The 19,402-nt window shown below is 33.6% G+C and overlaps 1 protein-coding gene across 1 annotated transcript in view; it reads left to right on the forward strand.

Annotated features, from left to right (window-relative positions):
* Positions 1-16,160, forward strand: part of LOC136029542 (neutral alpha-glucosidase AB-like) — a 32,496-nt gene extending 16,336 nt beyond the window's left edge. Inside the window, exons 2-4 of the mRNA XM_065708012.1 lie at positions 5,726-5,962; positions 10,803-10,979; positions 16,025-16,160. Of these exons, the coding sequence (XP_065564084.1) occupies positions 5,726-5,962; positions 10,803-10,979; positions 16,025-16,145 (535 nt within the window). The 3' untranslated portion in view covers positions 16,146-16,160. The remainder of the gene's footprint in view (positions 1-5,725; positions 5,963-10,802; positions 10,980-16,024) is intronic.
* Positions 16,161-19,402: the final 3,242 nt, after the last annotated feature.

The raw sequence follows: 19,402 nt of genomic DNA on the forward strand, positions 1-19,402 counted from the left end.
AACTTAACCCCACCTGTTCCATTAAAATCGATTACACTACAACTGTAACTATCATTCGACCAATCACAAATGAGGGGCTTCTGACTTTTGGCCAATGGTTAAGCTGCGAGAAATGAGAAAAATTTCAAGATGTTAAAGGTAGCAACGAAAAAGCCATTATTTTCCAAGAAACTTTGCTTCAAAATTACAAGGCCTGTTTTCCTGAGAAGTCAACCAAACGTTTCTCGTCAGATCGACCATATATTACACAAGAAGTTAAGAAATTGGTAATGGAAAAGAGATGGCTTTTCCGTCATGGTAATACCCAACAAGCCAACAGGTTGAAAAACAAACTAAGAAAAGTCACACGAAAACACGCGAACAAATATGTAGAACGTAAAGTTAATCATCTGTTCGAGTCCAAACCAAGCCAGTGGTACAACCGAATCAAAAGGATGACAGGCAAGGTGAAAAAGGAGTCGATTTTGGCATTGATGAAGATGGCGTCGTAACAGCCAACTCCCTTAATAAACATCTGGGTAACATTGTGCAATCCCTCCCGCCTTTGCTGAGCGTGGAAGTACCCACCCCTCCTCCTGAGTCTTTTGATTTCCCTTTAATATCAGAGTCCCAGGTGTTTTCAAATTAAAAAGGCTTAAAAGAACAAGCATTACCCCTGTAGATATTCCCGTCGATCTCATCAAAGCATTTCCAGATTATCTTAGTGGCCCCCTAACACTTCTTTTTAATCAGGTGACAAAAGCAGGTGAGTATCCATCAATTTGGAAAAATAAGTTCATTACACCAATACCAAAAAAAGATGCCCCCAATGATTTTTCGGGTGTAAGACCCATCACCATGACACCAATTTTTAGCAAAGTGTATGAAAGTTTTGTTACAGCATGGCTGAAAGACCGTATTCTGGACAAAATTGATCCGAGGCAGTTTGGAAATATGCCGAACACATCTACATCTCATTATTTAGTAAGTATAATGGACAGTATTTTGCAAAAACTTAATGAACCAGAATCTTGGATTAATCTTATTGCAATAGATCTAAGAAAAGCTTTTGATTTAATTTGCCACAATATTCTTGTAAAAAAAAAACTTCTTGGACTAGGTGTACATTCATTCCTTGTGCGTTTAATTGCTAGTTTTCTTTCTGGTAGATATCAACGGACAAAATATAAGTCCACCTACTCCGACCCACTGCCCATTTTTTGTGGAGTTCCCCAAGGTACCCTCTTGGGACCAATTTTGTTTCTTGTCATGATAAATGATTTGGCAACAACACTGGATGACCGCTGGAAGTATGTCGACGTTCTGTCACTCATTGAATGTTGTCGAAGAAACCTACCAAGCAGAGCAGGTTCACTAATGAATGATATATGTCAAGAGGCAAAGGTGGACAAAATAACTGTCAACTTTGATAAATTTGTAATTTTAATATTTTCTTTTTTAAAATCTACGCCAGTTTTTAATCCACCTATTCCCTGCGCCAGTCACGTGATCGAAATTAAACTGCTCGGCGTTCATATCATTTCGGGTCTGAAGTGGAATAAACATGTTGATGACATGTTAAAAAAAAGCTAATTTGGCCATCAGGTCTCTGAAGTTGTTGGCTCGCCATGGAATCCCTGCACCACACCTCCTACGCATCTATACGTTCCACACTTGAATACTGTTGCCCTGTATGGCATATCGGGCTGACTAGGGAACAGTCGGACCGGGTTGAGAGGGTGCAATACCGTGCCCTCCTAGTAATCTCAAAAGCCCCAAAAGTACCGTACATATCCCTCCTTAATCAGTTTCAACTTCAAACCCTTCAATCTCGTTGTTTAAAACTAGCCCTATCCTTTGGCAATAAAATTTTGTCCAGCCCTATACACCGAAATATCCTCCCGCCCCAACATCAACCGGCACGGGTAAGGCCACTCAGGGCTGTTGCAGACCCTGTACCGAAACTTCAACCTGTGACTGTGTCACATGCTCGTTATGAGCTTAGTTTTGTGCCCTCGTTTGTTAAGTTGTTTAATGCTGGGTTTACTTTTTAATCCGGATTATTGTTGTTAATTGTATATATTATAATTTTGTGTATACTTGTCGACTTTTTTTCGTGTGTATGTGACAATTATTATTGTTAATTGTATATATTATAATTTTGTGAATGTTAATTTTGACTTGTTGACGGATTTTTGTGTGTGCATGACAATAAAAACTGATAATCGGCTCTGTCCGTCGCATGTTTTTTAAATAAAATGAATTTGAATTTAAATTTGAATTTTGTTTTTTTATCTACCTTTCATAGATGGATTTACTTATAAAACTTTGGTAAAAAGTGGAAGTTCATACAACTTGAGTTAACCACAGAAATGGAATGCAACTACAATATTACTTCAGAATTTCTCACCTTCTCAACACCAACCAGTCACAAAATATTGTTATGTTTTTGTATAGAGATAGCATATATTTGTCCATAAAAATTGTCTAAATTGCTATATATACCACTGAGGATTTGTATACTTCAAATCATATTTCCACAATTAGCTACTTATAAATCAAAATTTTTACATTCTCTTATCTAATGCTAAATCCGAATTAAATTTCAAATTTTTAGTTTTGTGCTCAACAGACATTTCAAGATTTAAACTTTAAATTGAATATATTAAAATCTCAAGATTTAAAAAAAAATAATTAGAAATCTAGCAAATCTGGAAACCCTGAGAATTTAAACCACCAATCTATACCTATCAAATACAAAAATAACAAACACATAATTATCAAAAAGTTCGTGGTAACGAACTGTAGTAAGGAGCGACCCGGCTCAATAGTAACCAAAACTCTAAAAAATTGAATTTTGATATCAATAGCTACATCAAAAGAATTGCATTTTAATGCTGATTTTAAATATATAAATTTCATCAAGTTTAGTCTTACCCATCAAAAGTTACGAGCCTGAGAAAATTTGCCTTATTTAGGAAAATAGGGGGAAACACCCCTAAAGGTCGTAGGATCTTGACGAAAATGACACCTTCAGATTCAGCGTATCAGAGAACCCTACTGTAGAAGTTTCAAGCTCCTATCTACAAAAATGTGGAATTTTGTATTTTTTGCCAGAAGACAAATCACGGGTGCGTGTTTATTTATTTTTTTTCTTCCCCAGGGGTCATCGTATCGACCAAGTGGTCCTAGAATGTCGCAAGAGGGCTCATTCTAACGGAAATAAAAAGTTCTAGTGCCCTTTTTAAGTGACCAAAAAAATTGGAGGGCATCTAGGCCCCCTCCCACGCTCATTTTTTCCCAATGTCAACGGATCAGAATTTTGAGATAGCCATTTTGTTCAGCATAGTCGAAAACCATAATAACTATGTCTTTGGGGGTGACCTACTCCCCCACAATATCTGGGGGAGGGGCTGCAAGTTACAAACTTTGACCAGTGTTTACATATAGTAATGGTTATTGGGAAGTGTACAGACGTTTTCAGGGGGATTTTATTTTGTTTGGGGGTGGGGCTGAGGAGAGGGGGCTATGCTGGAGGATCTTTCCTTCGAGGAATATGTCATGGGGGAAGAAAAATTCAATGACAAGGGCGCAGGATTCTCTAGCATTACTATAAGAAAACAATGAAAAATAAACATGAAAACGTTTTTTTCAAATGAAAGGAAGAAGTAGCATTGAAACTTGAAACGAACAGAGATTATTACGCATATGAGGGGTTCTAAAAATACTTTAACATAAAGAGCGAGGTATTTAGGAGGAGATAAATACCTTGCTCTTTATGCTAAAGTATTTTTAGTAATTTCAACTATTTATTCTACGGCCTTTCTGATTCAGGGGTCATTCTTAAAGAATTGGGACAAAACTTACGATTTTGTGTAAATAGCGAGGTATTAACGAGGGTACAAACCCCCTCGTATACATAATAAAAATATAAGGTTATGAAAGTTTGTTACGTAAGTTAATTCTTAAGTTACGTATATTTTTTACTAATAAAAACGTTCGTTAAAAATTAAAAGTCCTAGTTGCCTTTTTAAGTAACCGAAAAATTGGAGGGCAACTAGGCCTCCTTCTCCACCCCTTATTTCTCAAAATCGTCTGATCAAAATTAAGAGAAAGCCATTTAGCCAAAAAAAGAATTAATATACAAATTTCATTTTAATAATTTATGTGCGGAGAGCCAAAACCAAACATGCATTAATTCAAAAACGTTCAGAAATTAAATAAAAAAAAACTAATTTTTTTAGCTGAAAGTAAGGAGCGACATTAAAACTTAAAACGAACAGAAATTACTCCGTATATGAAATGAGTTGTCCCCTCCGCAATCCCTCGCTCTTTACGCTAAAGTTTGACTCTTTGCCACAATTCTACTTTTTAAAACAATTAAAAGCTTTAGCGTAAAGAGCGAGGGATTGCGGAGGGGACAACTCATTTCATATACGGAGTAATTCCTGTTCGTTTTAAGTTTTAATGTCGCTCCTTACTTTCAGCTAAAAAAATTAGTTTTTTTTAATTTATTTTTTTAAGGACTAATTCGTCTCGTATACTTAGTTTAAAGCACATACCTACATGCATCTTTATTAGAATTCATATTTTTCTGATAATTTCGGTGTTTATTCGAATATTTTAGAATGAATAGAAGTGGAAATACTAACGAAGAGCTCTATAAACTGACAGGACTAGACATTATAAATATACATTAAAATATTGAGGTTGACATGTAATAATTAGACATGGTGGTTGTGGAAATACAAAAATAGACTTTTTTTTTATAACATTTTGTAACTTAAATGAAACATACAGAACTTTAAAAAGTGGAAAGATACGCTACTTCGTTATGAAATGTAAAATTTTGATTAGTAAATTTTTGAGATTTTGTCGATGTTGACATTGTTAATTAAAACATTATTTTTAAAAAGAAACAGTGATTAGTTTATGCTTTATTGCCTATACTTGAACCCCTCGTTTTAAATTTCTTCTATGCATTTCTATCTCTTTGTTCTGTTTTTCTTGTTACACCCCTAAAAGAACTAGTACTTAATGTTTAATATATATTTTACGAATATACAAGTCATATCTTTATCTTCATTTCCTACTCTTCATTACTATCATAGTTACTAAGCAATGCAATGAAGTTAAGCGACATGCTAAATGGTTTAACCTGTACACATTATCACAAAGAGTGCATGACCCCAAAAGATGGTTCAAGACCAATCGTTTTCTGACAATAAAAAGCATATCTCACTCTCTGTATCGGTCAGAAGTGCAATGGCAAAACATTATGCAGGAAATATTAAATATCATTTTTTTATAGATGGTGAACAGCTTTTTTTTTTATTTTGTATGGCGGGCGGTTTTTATAACTTACTATTTTTTATATCACCATTTTAATTTCAAAAGATTTATTAGAACTTTAAACCTCACCAGATTTTAGATTAAATTTACGACCATTTCCACCACCTACCTACGACACAATTGTCAAGATTCCCTTTTGCAGGTATTTCTTTGTTCACAAGTTTGTCGATGTAACATATTATGCGCTACCACTCCCTCAAGAATATTCTGGATCTGCCCCTGTAGCTTCATTAAGACAATCGGTGGGGTTAAAAGTTGCAAATGGATAAGGAGATCTGTCCCTTCTTTTGATTTATCCGGATAAGTTTCAATCAGACCCAAAAACTTGCTGAACCCATGCGCCAATTTTTTAAGATTAATGGATATTTATATATTTTATATTTTGTTTTTATAGGAGACATAGAGCAACAAGAGAAACTCCATCAGCATATATAGCAGATTTAAAGTCTCTATCCTTGCATAAAGAGCGAGCTTTTATAGATGTAATTAATGTTGAAGCAAATATACCCCTCACATTAGAGATAATTGCATTACACAACTATGCATTCAGAATAAAGATTCAAGAAAAAAATGGTCTTCGGAAGCGATACCAAGTTGAAAATGCCCTTGTTCGTGAGCCCGAGACAGCACCGTAAGTAGAAACAATTATGTATTCTTCTTTTTTTCAACTACTTTTAATTTTCAGCTACCCAATTTAACAACCCACACCTCTAAAAAAATTTTCAATTAACAGAGAGAGAGAGAGAGAGAGAGAGAGAGAGAGAGAGAGAGAGAGAGAGAGAGAGAGAGAGAGAGAGGAGAGAGAGAGAGAGAGAGAGAGAGAGAGAGAGAGAGAGAGAGAGAGAGAGAGAGAGAGAGAGAGAGAGAGAGAGAGAGATCGGTATATTTAAAAACTATCATAGCATAGCTAAATTCAGCTTTTTAACAAAAATCATACATTTAAACAACAATCACACACTACGACTCAGCATTAAAAATGGATGTGAAGAAAGGCACAAATGTGTTGGCGTAACGATTAGTTCGTACTTTAGGGGGTACAAGTTTATTTTGTAACCATGTTCGGCTATTGGGAGGGGCTGGTTCGGGTAGTATTGATCGGTGGCTCTTATTGGCTAGGACGGATTTTCCAAATTGCTGAATAAGGTGTTCAAGCCGGGCTTTAAGTGGAGATAAATTTAATTTAGTGAGGGCTTGATCATAGGGTATGTCATGGTTTCGGAGTATAATCCTTGTAGCTCTTTTCTGGACGGACTCTATGTCGTGTAATAGGTACGCTGTGCTGATAGGAGATGGACCCCACACCGGGCACGCGTACTCAAGCAACGGGCGAACATAACACATGCAGGCACGGAGAAGACTTTCAGTATCACACCCAAAACGCCTCATTTTGGTAAGTGTCTGAAGGCTTGCATTAGCCTTGTGGACGGTTAAATTAATATGGGCACTGAAAGGGAAAGTCACTAGTGAAAGTTACTCCTAAGATTTTTATTTCGTTCACAATCGGGAAAGGGCAACAGGTATGATTAATTACCCGCTTCACTTTTTATTTTTATTTTTTTATATGAGGGGATTTTTATTTTTATCACTTTTTATTTTTTTATTTTTTTACTAAAATGTATATGTTGCTTTGAAAACATTACTTTTTGAGGAGATTAAAGGTTTTTAGATAAAGGTTTTTTAGAACCACAAGTATCTCAGTGAACGTTCAGAGGCTGTGTACCTTTTAAACAGCTTCTGCATCATAAGAAGCTATAAAGTCTTACCTTATCACTGGCATTATCATGATTATGATGACTGCGCTCAGTGGGATAGAGCAAAGGGACTCTTTGGAAAATTTAATTAAAAAAAACAAGTTTTCTGAACAGAAAATAAGGAGTAACATTAAAACTTAAAACGATCAGAAATTTTTAGGTATATGAGGGGAGTTTTATTTTTATCACTTTTTATTTATTTTTTTTGCTAAAATGTATATGTTACTTTGAAAATATTACTTTTTGAGAAGATTAAAGGTTTTTAGATATACCAAGTTAAAAAAGAACCACAAATGTCTCTCTCAGTGAACTTTCGGAGGCTGTGTACCTTTTAAACACCTTCTGCATCATAAGAAGTTATTCTGTCTGATTCCAAGCAGTTGGTAGCAGCAATAAGATCAGTGGCTTGTGAAACCACATCGGCTTTTTTTTATTAATCTGTCCCTCGTAACTTAACCCTTGTAATAGAATTTTGTAAAATTGACTCTTGACAGTTAAGTCTCGAAGGAAGTTTTTACCGAGTACTTCCAAAAGCATAAAAAGATCAAGAAACCAATAAGAGTTCCAATTGGGTTAGATCCTTTAATTAGACAGTGAACAATATATACAAAAGCTCTAGATATTTCGATGAAATAGTCCGTTATTACCATAAATTTAAAAACAGTATTCAAATTAAAATGAAATATGTTTATATAGAACAAAATAATAATTTCCGGATCACAGTTAGTTTTTGGTCCATTGTCTTAGGTTTATTAACTGTCACGAGTTCTTTAATATTTCTTAAATTTAAGTTGAATTTTTAATGAAGGTGGCATAATCTTCTTATCTTCTAATTGCAAACGAAATAACTGTCTTGTTTTCTTCTAATGAAATGCCAAAAAGATCAAGAAGGTTCATAGGCAATTTAAGAAATAGCTGCACAAGAATGGAGCAGAACTCGTTAAATTGCAAACGAAATAACTGTCTTGTTTTCTTCTAATGAAATGCCAAAAAGATCAAGAAGGTTCATAGGCAATTTAAGAAATAGCTGCACAAGAATGGAGCAGAACTCGTTAAATTGCAAACGAAATAACTGTCTTGTTTTCTTCTAATGAAATGCCAAAAAGATCAAGAAGGTTCATAGGCAATTTAAGAAATAGCTGCACAAGAATGGAGCAGAACTCGTTAAATTGCAAACGAAATAACTGTCTTGTTTTCTTCTAATGAAATGCCAAAAGGATCAAGAAGGTTCATAGGCAATTTAAGAAATAGCTGCACAAGAATCACCAGATAGCTGCACAAGGAGCAATGCAAAGCACCAACACCTCAGTAAAGAATAAGTTAATCGCCTATGAATTGTTTATGACCCTTAATGGAATTTAGATTATAAAAGCTATGGCTCTATTCTAGGTTGTAAACCGTAGTACCTTTACTTTAACTAAGCTATAGAAATTACTTAAAGTGACCTCCTCTGGGAACGTTTGTGAAGTGACCACTGCCTTATTAGGTTTGTAAGGGTATAATCTTCATGGATTTCAATTTTATTCATTACTCTTTCAGTATAATTTAGTCTAATGATATTTTTTGTATTTTTTAGACCGATGTTAATAGCAATCATGATAATGATGCACAGTTAATTCAGCAAAGATACTCGTTAACTATCTTTAGAAAAAGTTACTAAAAAATAAATTCAAAGATACTTTTCTGTTGTTCCAGCTACTATGAGACGTCAGCTAGAACAAAAAGGTTACTTCAACATTGATCTATAGTCCTTAATGAGCTGATAAAAGTATTTGACATCAGTTTTTTTTTGTACGAAATCTCCTAAAGCGACGCGCTATTTTAAAGACATGGAGGGGTTGACAGCTCTATGGTCGCCTTGCAATTAAAATAAAATTAAAACAAGAGAGGGACTTGTAAGTGAAAATAGATTGTTATACCTTAATTATCTTTGCAGTGAAAGGTTGACATCTGTTGCTAGTTGACATACCTGTTGTATTTCCAATGTGTTTGGGGGTAAAAAAAAATTCTGTTTCGTGCCCGCTACAGTAAGACGTGCAAGTAAAAGATTGGTTGTTAGAGCACGGTCATCTTCTTTGTTATGGGGCTGGTAACTTCGGACTATTAGTTTAGCTAACATTTGATCAAAAGAATTGAGGAAACACAACTCAGAGACAAGGGGTGGAGCTTGAATTGAGAATTAAGAAGAATTGGACAAACATAATTCAGAGAAAAGTAAGCGAGTTGTAAATACAAATTGGTTGTTAGACCACGGTCACATTTAGAGATGATGGGCTATGTACTTCTTCTGACATAACTTTCTTCATAACTTTCAAAAAAAAACCTGTGGTTCGGAACAGGCACAGTCACCTGAATCAGTATCTGAAGAGAGAGATTTGCCAGCAGATCCTGTTCAAAATGGTCTTAATGACTGTGAAAGTGACTGAATGTTCTGCTATTATGATCCAACTGTTACAAACCCCTTTTTACTTTTATTCGGTGCTTTAATAAATAAATGAAAAATGAGATGGATATGATTTGAAAATGTGGCAAATATGCAAGGCTGTCAGTGTAACATTTCTTAGGTTTAAAAGTAAAAAAAAAAAATGGTAATGTGATAGTACTCCCAAATAATGGTAATTTTTTTTACAAAATGGATGTCTGAAATAAGGCACTATCCAAGTGCTGAAGTATTACCCTAAGCACAAGATTACTAAATGGACAAAACTAGACTGTTAATTAAATTGATGAAACTCTAGATGAAAGGGTATTGCCTTTTTTAAGCGCAGAAAAATCTGAATCATTAAAAACTTAAAGTAACGCTTAAAAAGAAATGCTCAACTGGTCTTGTAGCTACATGGCAACTTTAAAGCACCAATTTTATCCTATACTTCCTAGGGATTGCCGTATTTACCAATTTCACCGTATTTTACCTTATTTTACCTATTCTACTTACCGAGTTTTTAATGTACGGTAATTTTTCAACACTAAGACAGAACAATAATTTTTCTACATAATTATGTGTTTCCGATATATCTAGGGGGAAAAATTTGTCTCCATGTGGCTATGCCGCGATTATAACTAAAATACATTTATTTACCCTCTCCTAGCGGTTATTCCTTGCCAACAAAGGATGGCTGCAATACTTAACGATGCCTAGGCAATGTAAATCTAGTTCTTTGTGTATTTGGCAGGATGATTATTATAGACTACAAGACCAGAAATGTCTCTAGTTGCTTCTAATGTGCACAAACTTCAGCCATTTGAAAATCTGCTTGATGCAAAATGAAAACATGCATCCCTAAATTTATTGCTGTTAAATAATTTTTTACTTGCTTCTTTTTATGCATAATTTTTTACTTCCCTTTTTATACATATTTTAAGCTAAAGCATGCAAGGGGAGAGGGTTGGAGCCATAAAAAGCAATCTATTATAGATTACAAACCTGATATTCTTTCGCAAGTTCCTTGTGCTTTTACTCCCATGTCACTAGCGAAGGGTTCGTAAGATGTTTGATGCTAGGAAAAACCAGTTGTTTAAACTTCTTTATTTAAAATGCTTGATTACTAATTATTATCTCTAAACTTGCTAATTTTATGGTGGCTGCTTACCTATTCGTGTACTCTGGTGTCTTTCTATGTTATATGGTATTTATTGGGGTAATATATGCAAGGGGAGGGGATAGGAGGTTTGTGGACCAACCTTTGACACTAACGAATTTCTGTATATCTAATTTTTCAGTATCATATTGCTTGAAAAGAAAGACGACCACATAGTTCTTGGACTAGACGCTGTAAACCGTATGGTTATTCAAGGGAACCCATTCCGTCTCGATTTGTTCAACAAAGATGGCCATGTTATCACAATGAACGGAAGAGGCATGTTTAAATTTGAACATTACAGAACACGAAAAACACTGTGAGTTTCGTTTTCTCCATTGTTTATTTTATTTTACTAAAAGGAAACAGGAAATGTAGAATATTAGCTGGGGGCTCCTTGAAACTACTATATGCCCTATCCCCTCAAAAAATTATTACGTAGCAGATAAAGATGCGCTTTTCTCTGCTTCTATTGATATTCAGCTTAAATCTTTTTTTGGGCCACTGACGAGCCAATAAATACTACTTTGTAAAATTGTAAAGGTTCTTACCTTATAAGCAGTGCTTTAAGTTATAGCTTTAGATGTTTTCAACGAAATTTTCAAACTTTATACCCCAAAATGAAAGTACCAGCAATTGAGTGTTACTATTTAGAACAGTTTAAAAGCTATTTTAAAAACCTGAAATATTTTTTGAATTTAATTTTGTCAATTTCATACTAAAATGAGTTCAAATAATTTTCGATCATATGTATTGTACATTATAATCAAACCAAACTGTATCTTCATTTTTTTATTTTTTTTTTATTGTTGATTGATTATGCAACTAGAGCATTAATAATTTAAGCCTGAGCTTTCGTGGACAAAAAGTCTTCTGTAACTAAAAAAAAAAAAAAAAAACAAAAACAAGATCTGTAAAATATAACTTGGAAAAAAATACAACACAAGTCAAGTCATATCAAACAAATTTCGAGAAGTACCTAGTTACCTTACGAAAAGTTCGTGGTAACGAACTGTAGTAAGCAGCGTAGTTGCATCAAAAGAATCGTATTTTTATGTTAATTCCAAATGTATAAGTTTCATCAAGTTTAGTTTTACCCATCAAAGGTATGAGCCTGAGAAAAACACTCCCTAAGAGTCGCAGAATTTTAACGAAATTCACACCATCAGATTCAGCGGATCACAGAACCCTGCTGCAGAAGTTTCAAGCTCCTATCTACAAAAATGTGGAATTTTGTATTTTTTCCCATAATTTAGATCACGGATGCGTGTTTATTTGTCTTTTTTGTGTGTTTTTTTTTCCAGGGGTGATCGTATCGACCCAGTGGTCCTAGAATGTCGCGAGAAGGCTCGTTCTATTAAAAAATTAAAAGTTCTAGTGCCCTTTTTAAGTGACCAAAAAAATCGGATGGCACTTAGGCCCCCTCACACGCTGTTTTTTTTTTCCAACAGTCACCGGATCAAAATTTTGAGATAGCCATTTTCTTCAGCATTGTCGAAAAACCTAATAATTATGTCTTTCGGGACGACTTAATCCCCCACAGTCTCCTGGGGAGGGGCCGTAAGTTACAAACTTTGACCATTGTTTATATATAGTAATGGTTATTGGGACGTATACAGATGTTTTCAGGGGGAAATTTTCACGTTAAAGGGGGTCGGTGGGAGAGGGTTACGTGGAAGGATCTTTCTATGGAGGAATTTATCATGAGGGAATTTATCATGGGCGCGATTTTCTTGCATTATTTAAAAAAAAACAATGAGAAAATAAATAAGAAGAAAGTTTTTTCAGCTGGAAGTAAGGAGCAGCGTTAGAATCCAGAACGAACACAAATTATTACGTATAAAAGGGGATCCGTCTCCTCCACAATGCCTCACTCTTTACGCTAAAGTATAGTTAGTAATTTCAACTATTGATTCTACGGCTTTTGTGATTCAGGGGTCCCAAATTTTAAAGAATTGGGACAAAATTCAAGCTTTAGTATAAAGAGCAAGGTATTTAAGAGGGAGAGAACTCCCTTATATACGTAATAAAAATATATAAATATAGAAGTTCGTTACGTAAGTTAATTCGTAAGTTACGTATATTTATTACTAATAAAAACGTTCGTAAAAATAAAAAGTTCTAGTTGCCTTTTTAAGTAACCACAAATTAGAGTGCAACTAGGGCTCATCCATTTAGCTAAAAATAAATTATTGTCCAAATTTCGTTTTAATTATTTACGAAAATTGAGCAAAGAAGAAACGGGTTTAATTTCGACAAAGAAGTGAACAAAAATAAAAAAATAAAAACTGCACTTTAACTAAAAAAAAAAAAATACTCCGAATATTTCGGCCCCACGTCCGGGAGCCTTTCTCAAAAGAATAAAAATTACAACCAACAATTTAAGACTTTTTTAATACATCACAAAAAAAACCACGACAATTAAAACACAACAAATATATATATATATATATCTATATATATAAAAATAAGTTGTCTGTGTGTGGATCTGTGGATCAGGTGACGTCATGTTTGTTCGCATATGACGTCTGAATTATTTCACACTAATACAAAAGAAGAAAAAAACTAAAAAAGGTAAAAACTACAAAAAAAACTAAAAAGAAAAAAAACTAAAAAAGCTAAAAAACTAAAAAAAAACTAAAAAAAGGTAAAAATCTAATAACTAAAAAAAAACTGAAAAAAAATAAAAAAAGGCAAAAACTACAAAAAAAATAAAAACTAATAAAAAAACGAAAAAAGCTAAAAAACTAAAAAAACTAAAAAAAGGTAAAAAACTAAAAAAAAACTAAAAACTAAAAAAGAAAAAAACTAAAAAAAAGGAAAAAACTGAAAAATAAAAGAGAAAAAGAAAACTAAAAAAATATGAATAAATATATATAAAAATAAGTTGTTTGTGGGTTATGTCTGTCTGTCTGTCTGTCGAGTGACGTCGTGTTTGTCCGCATATGACGTCTGAATTATTTCACACTAATACAAAAGAAGAAAAAAAACTAAAAAAGGTAAAAACTACAAAAAAAACTAAAAAGAAAAAAACTAAAAAAGCTAAAAAAGCTAAAAAACTAAAAAAAAACTAAAAAAAGGTAAAAAACTAAAAACTAAAAAAAACTGAAAAAACTAAAAAAAGGCAAAAACTAAAAAAAAACTAAAAACTAATAAAAAAACTAAAAAAGCTAATAAACTAAAAAAACTAAAAAAACTAAAAAAAGGTAAAAAACAAAAAAAAACTAAAAACTAAAAAAGAAAAAACTAAAAAAAAGGAAAAAACTGAAAAATAAGAGAAAAAGAAAACTAAAAAAATATTAATAAATATAAAAAATATAAATATAATATAAATTAGCAATCAACAAAGCACCGAGACACAAATGACGACCGGGACACAGGGAGTATAAATGACGACCAGGACATAAGTAAAAAAAAAAACTAAAAAAATGGTAAAAACTACAAAAAAACTAAAAACTAATAAAAAAACTAAAAAATCTAAAAATCTAAATAAACTAAAAAAGAAAAAAAAGAAAAAAGGAAAAAAATAAAGGAGAAAAACAAAACTAAAAAACGAATGTATATACAGACCGGGACACCGGGATACAAATGACGACCGGGACACAGGGAATATAAATGACGACCGGGACACAGGGACACAACTACAATGGGGACGCCGGGGGGCACAGGGGGATATAAATGACGACCGGGACACCGGGACACAAGGAATATAAATGACGCCCGGGACACTCAAAGAGAAATCACAGACTGGAACACCGGGACACAAATGACGACCGGGACACAGGGAATATAAATGACGACCGGGACACAGGGACATAACTACAAAGGGGACGCCGGGGTGCACAGGGGGATATATAAATGACGATGGCGACTCAGGGAATGGTCCATTAGCAATCGCCATCAACAAAGCTCAAGGGCAATCATTAGAATCATGAGGTATAGATCTGAATACGGATTGTTTTCCCATGGACCATTATATGTTGCATGTTCAAGAGTCGGTAAACCTGACAATCTATTTATATGCACAGACAATGGGACAGCAAAGAATGTTGTATATTCGCAAGTTTTACGTAGTTAAAAACATATATATATATATATATATATATATATATATATATATATATATATATATATATATATATATATATATATATATATATATATATATATATATATATATATATATATTCACAGGTGGGACATAGGGACACAACTACAATGGCGCGTAACTAATATGGCGCGTAACGACTTACGCGCGCGGGGGGGCTTGGGGGGGGCGCGAAGCGCCCCCACCAACTAGGTGCTGGGGTGGCGCAAAGCGCCAGCCCAACAGCTAGTATATATATATATATATATATATATATATATATATATATATATATATATATATATATGTATATATATATATATATATAATAAAATAAATAAGAACAAAATTTATAATGTTGAGTTTCTTATTTATTTTATTGTTTATATATATATATATATATATATATATATATATATATATATATATATATATACATATACATATATTTGTGTTTGTGTGTGTTTTAGGTGTCGTGGTTTTTTGAAAAGTGTCTTTAAAAAGTCTTAAATTGTCGGTTGTAATTTTTTTTTCCGTTGAGAAAGGCTCCCGGATGTAAGGCCGAAATATTCGGAGTATTTTTATTTTCTTTTTAGTTAAAGTGTAGTTTTTAGATTTTATTTTTGTTCACTGCTTTGTCGAAATTAAACCTGTTTTTTCTTTGCTCAATTTTTGTAAATGAGAAAGCAGGTTTGGTGTAGAAATTATTCACGTTTTAATTATTCATATGCGGTGAGCCAAAATCAAAACATGCATTAGTTAAAAAAAAAAGTTAAAAAATAAATAAAAAACAAGTTTTATAAGTGCTAGTAAGGAGCGACATTAAAACTTAAAACGAACAGAAATTAATCCGTATATGAAAGAAGTTGTCCCCTCCTCAACTCCTCGCTCTTTACGCTAAAGTTTCTTATTGTTTTAAAAAGTAAAGTTGTGAGAAAGAGTCAAACTTTATTGTTAAGAGCGATGCGTTGAGGAGGGGACAACCCCTTTCATATACGGAATAATTTCTGGTCGTTTTAAGTTTTAATGTCGCTTCTTACTAGCAGTTTAAAAACTTGTTTATTTAATTAGGATAAAGCTCCAGAAAGAGGTTTATATTTTTCAGAGGTAATTCCAACATGTAAATGTCAATAAATACTAAGAAAAAGATCTGTTGACTGAGGGAAAAAAGCTTCTTCAGTTTTTTTAATCATGTGAACTTTTGCATAGTCTACATTTGCCCTGTTTTTTTTTTATGTCGCTACTAAAGAGGATGTGATGGGGTTTATTTTTGACAGGTTAGGGAAAGCTATAAGCAAGGTGGCGGAGGTTGTAGGCAGCTCGGGCTCCCTTACTCACCGTTTGGCTTCATGGATAGGAAACTTACTTTCGAGGTACGATGTCTTAATGACTTATTAACCCTTTGAGTCCTTGCGTGCTTTTGTTTGCCCTTTTAAAGCTTTCAAATAGTTATGGTAGTATATGTAATGTCTGCCGTGTGTCTATGTGGAATAACATCCAGATAAAATTCTAAAAATATTCCTTCTTCAGAGAAAAAATTTGGTTCTCTTTTTCGACCCTTTTTTAGACCAATATTGAGCATTAAAAGTATTGAAGAATATGAACATATGAAGAATATTTTCTTTGGGAGGGGGAGTCAAATTTTCTGTAAAAAATATGCAAAGGAGCAAATTATATTGAAAATCCAAGATAGTGTATGTGAAATCATAAACATCCTTGGATTTTTAAGAGCGGATGGTTTGGGTTTAAAACCTTCCTCCCTCTACATACGTGCCTGGTTCGCAACTTAAATATTTTAATTTTAAAAAACTCAAAAATTTTGAAAATAACAAAAGATAAGTTTTTGAAATATATTGTAATTTGTCTACTATATTTAGATTGGAGTCGAGGAACCTTTTCTTCAAAGAACGATGAAAAATTGCTATAATTTAATGTTAATTCTTTTTGGGAGGGCAACTTTTACTAAAAACGAAACAAATTAATCAGTCAAAGGAATGAGTATTAACGAATTAAGACTTGGCTATTATGCAAGAACATTCCTGAAGCTATAAAAATCCCTCAAGGGTGTATCCCCCATTGACTTGCCTTGTGTTCACAGGTTTTCATGGCAAACATAGCAGGTATCAAAACTGATCTAAAAAATACTACTGAAAATCAGATTTAAAACCCCTGTCCCTCAGTTCTTTGGATATATTTGTTATTTAACATTATTTGTTCGTGAATTTTTTGATTTAATATTTATTCAATGTATATGTAAATATTCGTGCAGGCTGTTTTTCAGATGTAGCGCACACAAAACGTGAATTTTCTCTCTTGTACATGATTAATGTGCTTAGAACGAAGCGTTTGGTGAGACTGTGTGGCGTTTCTGCTACCAGGAGTAGAATAAACGCGTTTTATTTTGTTTTCTGTTTACATCAAGTAAGGTAAAACAAAACTGAGAAAAAGATAGGCAAAAGTAATTTTGTTCTGTAAGCTATTATCTTGTGGTAGGTTTTGAAAATGTGCATACCCCAAACAATTGTATTTCTTGGTAGGTTACTTCATAATTAAATTGTAATGTGTTTGAAATCTTCTCACCACATCACTGGCATTATCATAATTATGATGACTGCGCTCAGTGGGATAGAGCAAAGGGACTCTTTGGAAAATGAAATTAAACAAAAACAAAGTTTTTTGAACTGAAAATAAGGAGCAACATTATAACTTTAAACGATAAGAAATCTTTAGGTATATGAGGGGAGTTGCCCACTCCTCGATACATCGCTTTTTACGCTAAAATTTGACTTTTTGTTCCAATTATTTAAGAACGACCCCTGAAACACAAGGGCCGTTCCATTAGAATAATAATCTTATTTTAAAGTTAAAAAAAAACTTCAGCTTAAAGAGCGAGGTATTGACATCATATAAGCAATAATCTCTGTTCGTTTTAAGTTTTAATGTTGCTCCTTACTTTCAGTAAAAAAAGGTTTTCTGTTTTAATTTAATATCTGATCGTTTTTTGAATTGTGCCGTGAAATCCAGCTTCCACTCCATGGAAAGATCCTTCTACGTAACCCCTCAGAAATGTATTTGTTTCCTTTCCACTAGCCAATACTATATTTAAACAATGGGTAAAGTTCATAGCTTGCAGCCACTCAGTTGGGGGCTTTGAGGGTTCAAATCATCCTCAAAGACATCTATTAAATCTTTCGACTATGCTGAACAAAATGGCTATCTAAAAATCTTTATTAGACGACTTTGGAAAAAAATGGCGTGGTAGGGGGGCTAGCTGCTCTCCAATATTTTTGGTCACTTAAAAAGGGCACTAGGACTCTTTGATTTCCCATTAAATGAGCACTCTCCCGATTTTCAACGTTCACTTGTTTAATACAATTACCCCTGGGAAAAACAAACAAAGATAAAATAATAAACAAATAAGCACGTATCCTGATCTTGTTTCTGTAAAACAATGCTAAATTCCACTTTTTTGTGTATAGGAGGTAGTGTAAGGTCCTTTAATATGCTGAATCTGATGGTGTAATGTACATCAAAATAACTTGATATTTTTGGGGTGTCTCCCCCTTTACTCAAAAATCAAACAAATATTCTCAGGCCCGTCACTCTTGATGGGTAACAATAAACTTGATGATTTTAATGTACTTTGAATAAGCATCAAAATTTGATTATTTTGATGCATCCATTGCTATCAAGACTCTGTTTCTTACTGTTTTGTTTATTATTGAGCTGCATCGCTCCTTACTTACAATTCGTTACCACGAGCTATTTGATTGAAAATTGGGACCGAAAAGTGTACTGTTTCTCTATCCTCCCATAGAAAGAAGTTTCCGATAGCTTCCTCCCTTTAAAGGTCAGAAATATGTTTACCTAAGATTACGAAATTCAAAATATTTCAAATTTGAATATGATCTTACTTTGAATGCAGGTCTCTCTAGATAAAATCAAATAAGTTCAATTACTTTGTAATTATATGCCCGCAAGTTGGAAGAGGACCTCTTCTCCCCTAAGAGATAGCGTGGTGCTCATTTGGTTGTATCCGGATATATGTGTATTGTTGCAAGTAAGTTGGGCATTTGATGTAATGTCGATGCAGCTTTTCAGAAATTTCAGTAAATTTTATGATTTTGAATGTCATTTATTAGTCACGTATATAAATATGTCTGGTCTTCTGTATTTTCTGTGTGTGACTAGCTGTGGGGATTATTCTTAGACTAAATCTTATTTTTTATTAGAATCAAAGCCTGTTGGACGACTGGCATGCAATGATAAAAAAAAACCGTAGCTTGTGCTATTTCGTAACGATCGGTTTGGGGCTGTCTGACCCCCCCCCCCTAAAAAACATACACTTGAAATTTACAACTCGATCCGCCGGAGATGAGACAAAATAGAATGAACATACCAAAACTGTAACTTTGGAAATACACATTCACGAAGAGAAATGATAGCACCTCTTTTCCTCGCATCTAGTTGTGTTGCGAGAGCAACACTTTGGTTTTGTCTTTTGTCTTTTTTTTTCTATGCCACCGATGTTGGCTTATTCCTGGAAACTGGTAAGGGTCTAACCTGTGCGGTTTTTACGGAAAGTGTGGACCTCAGGCCTGATTAATGAATATGGCATTACATTTTGGAAAGCTCTGCAGAACTCTTGCCTGGGG

The sequence above is a fragment of the Artemia franciscana genome, chromosome 7 (genome assembly GCF_032884065.1).
Source record: "Artemia franciscana chromosome 7, ASM3288406v1, whole genome shotgun sequence".
Lineage (NCBI taxonomy): Eukaryota > Metazoa > Arthropoda > Branchiopoda > Anostraca > Artemiidae > Artemia > Artemia franciscana.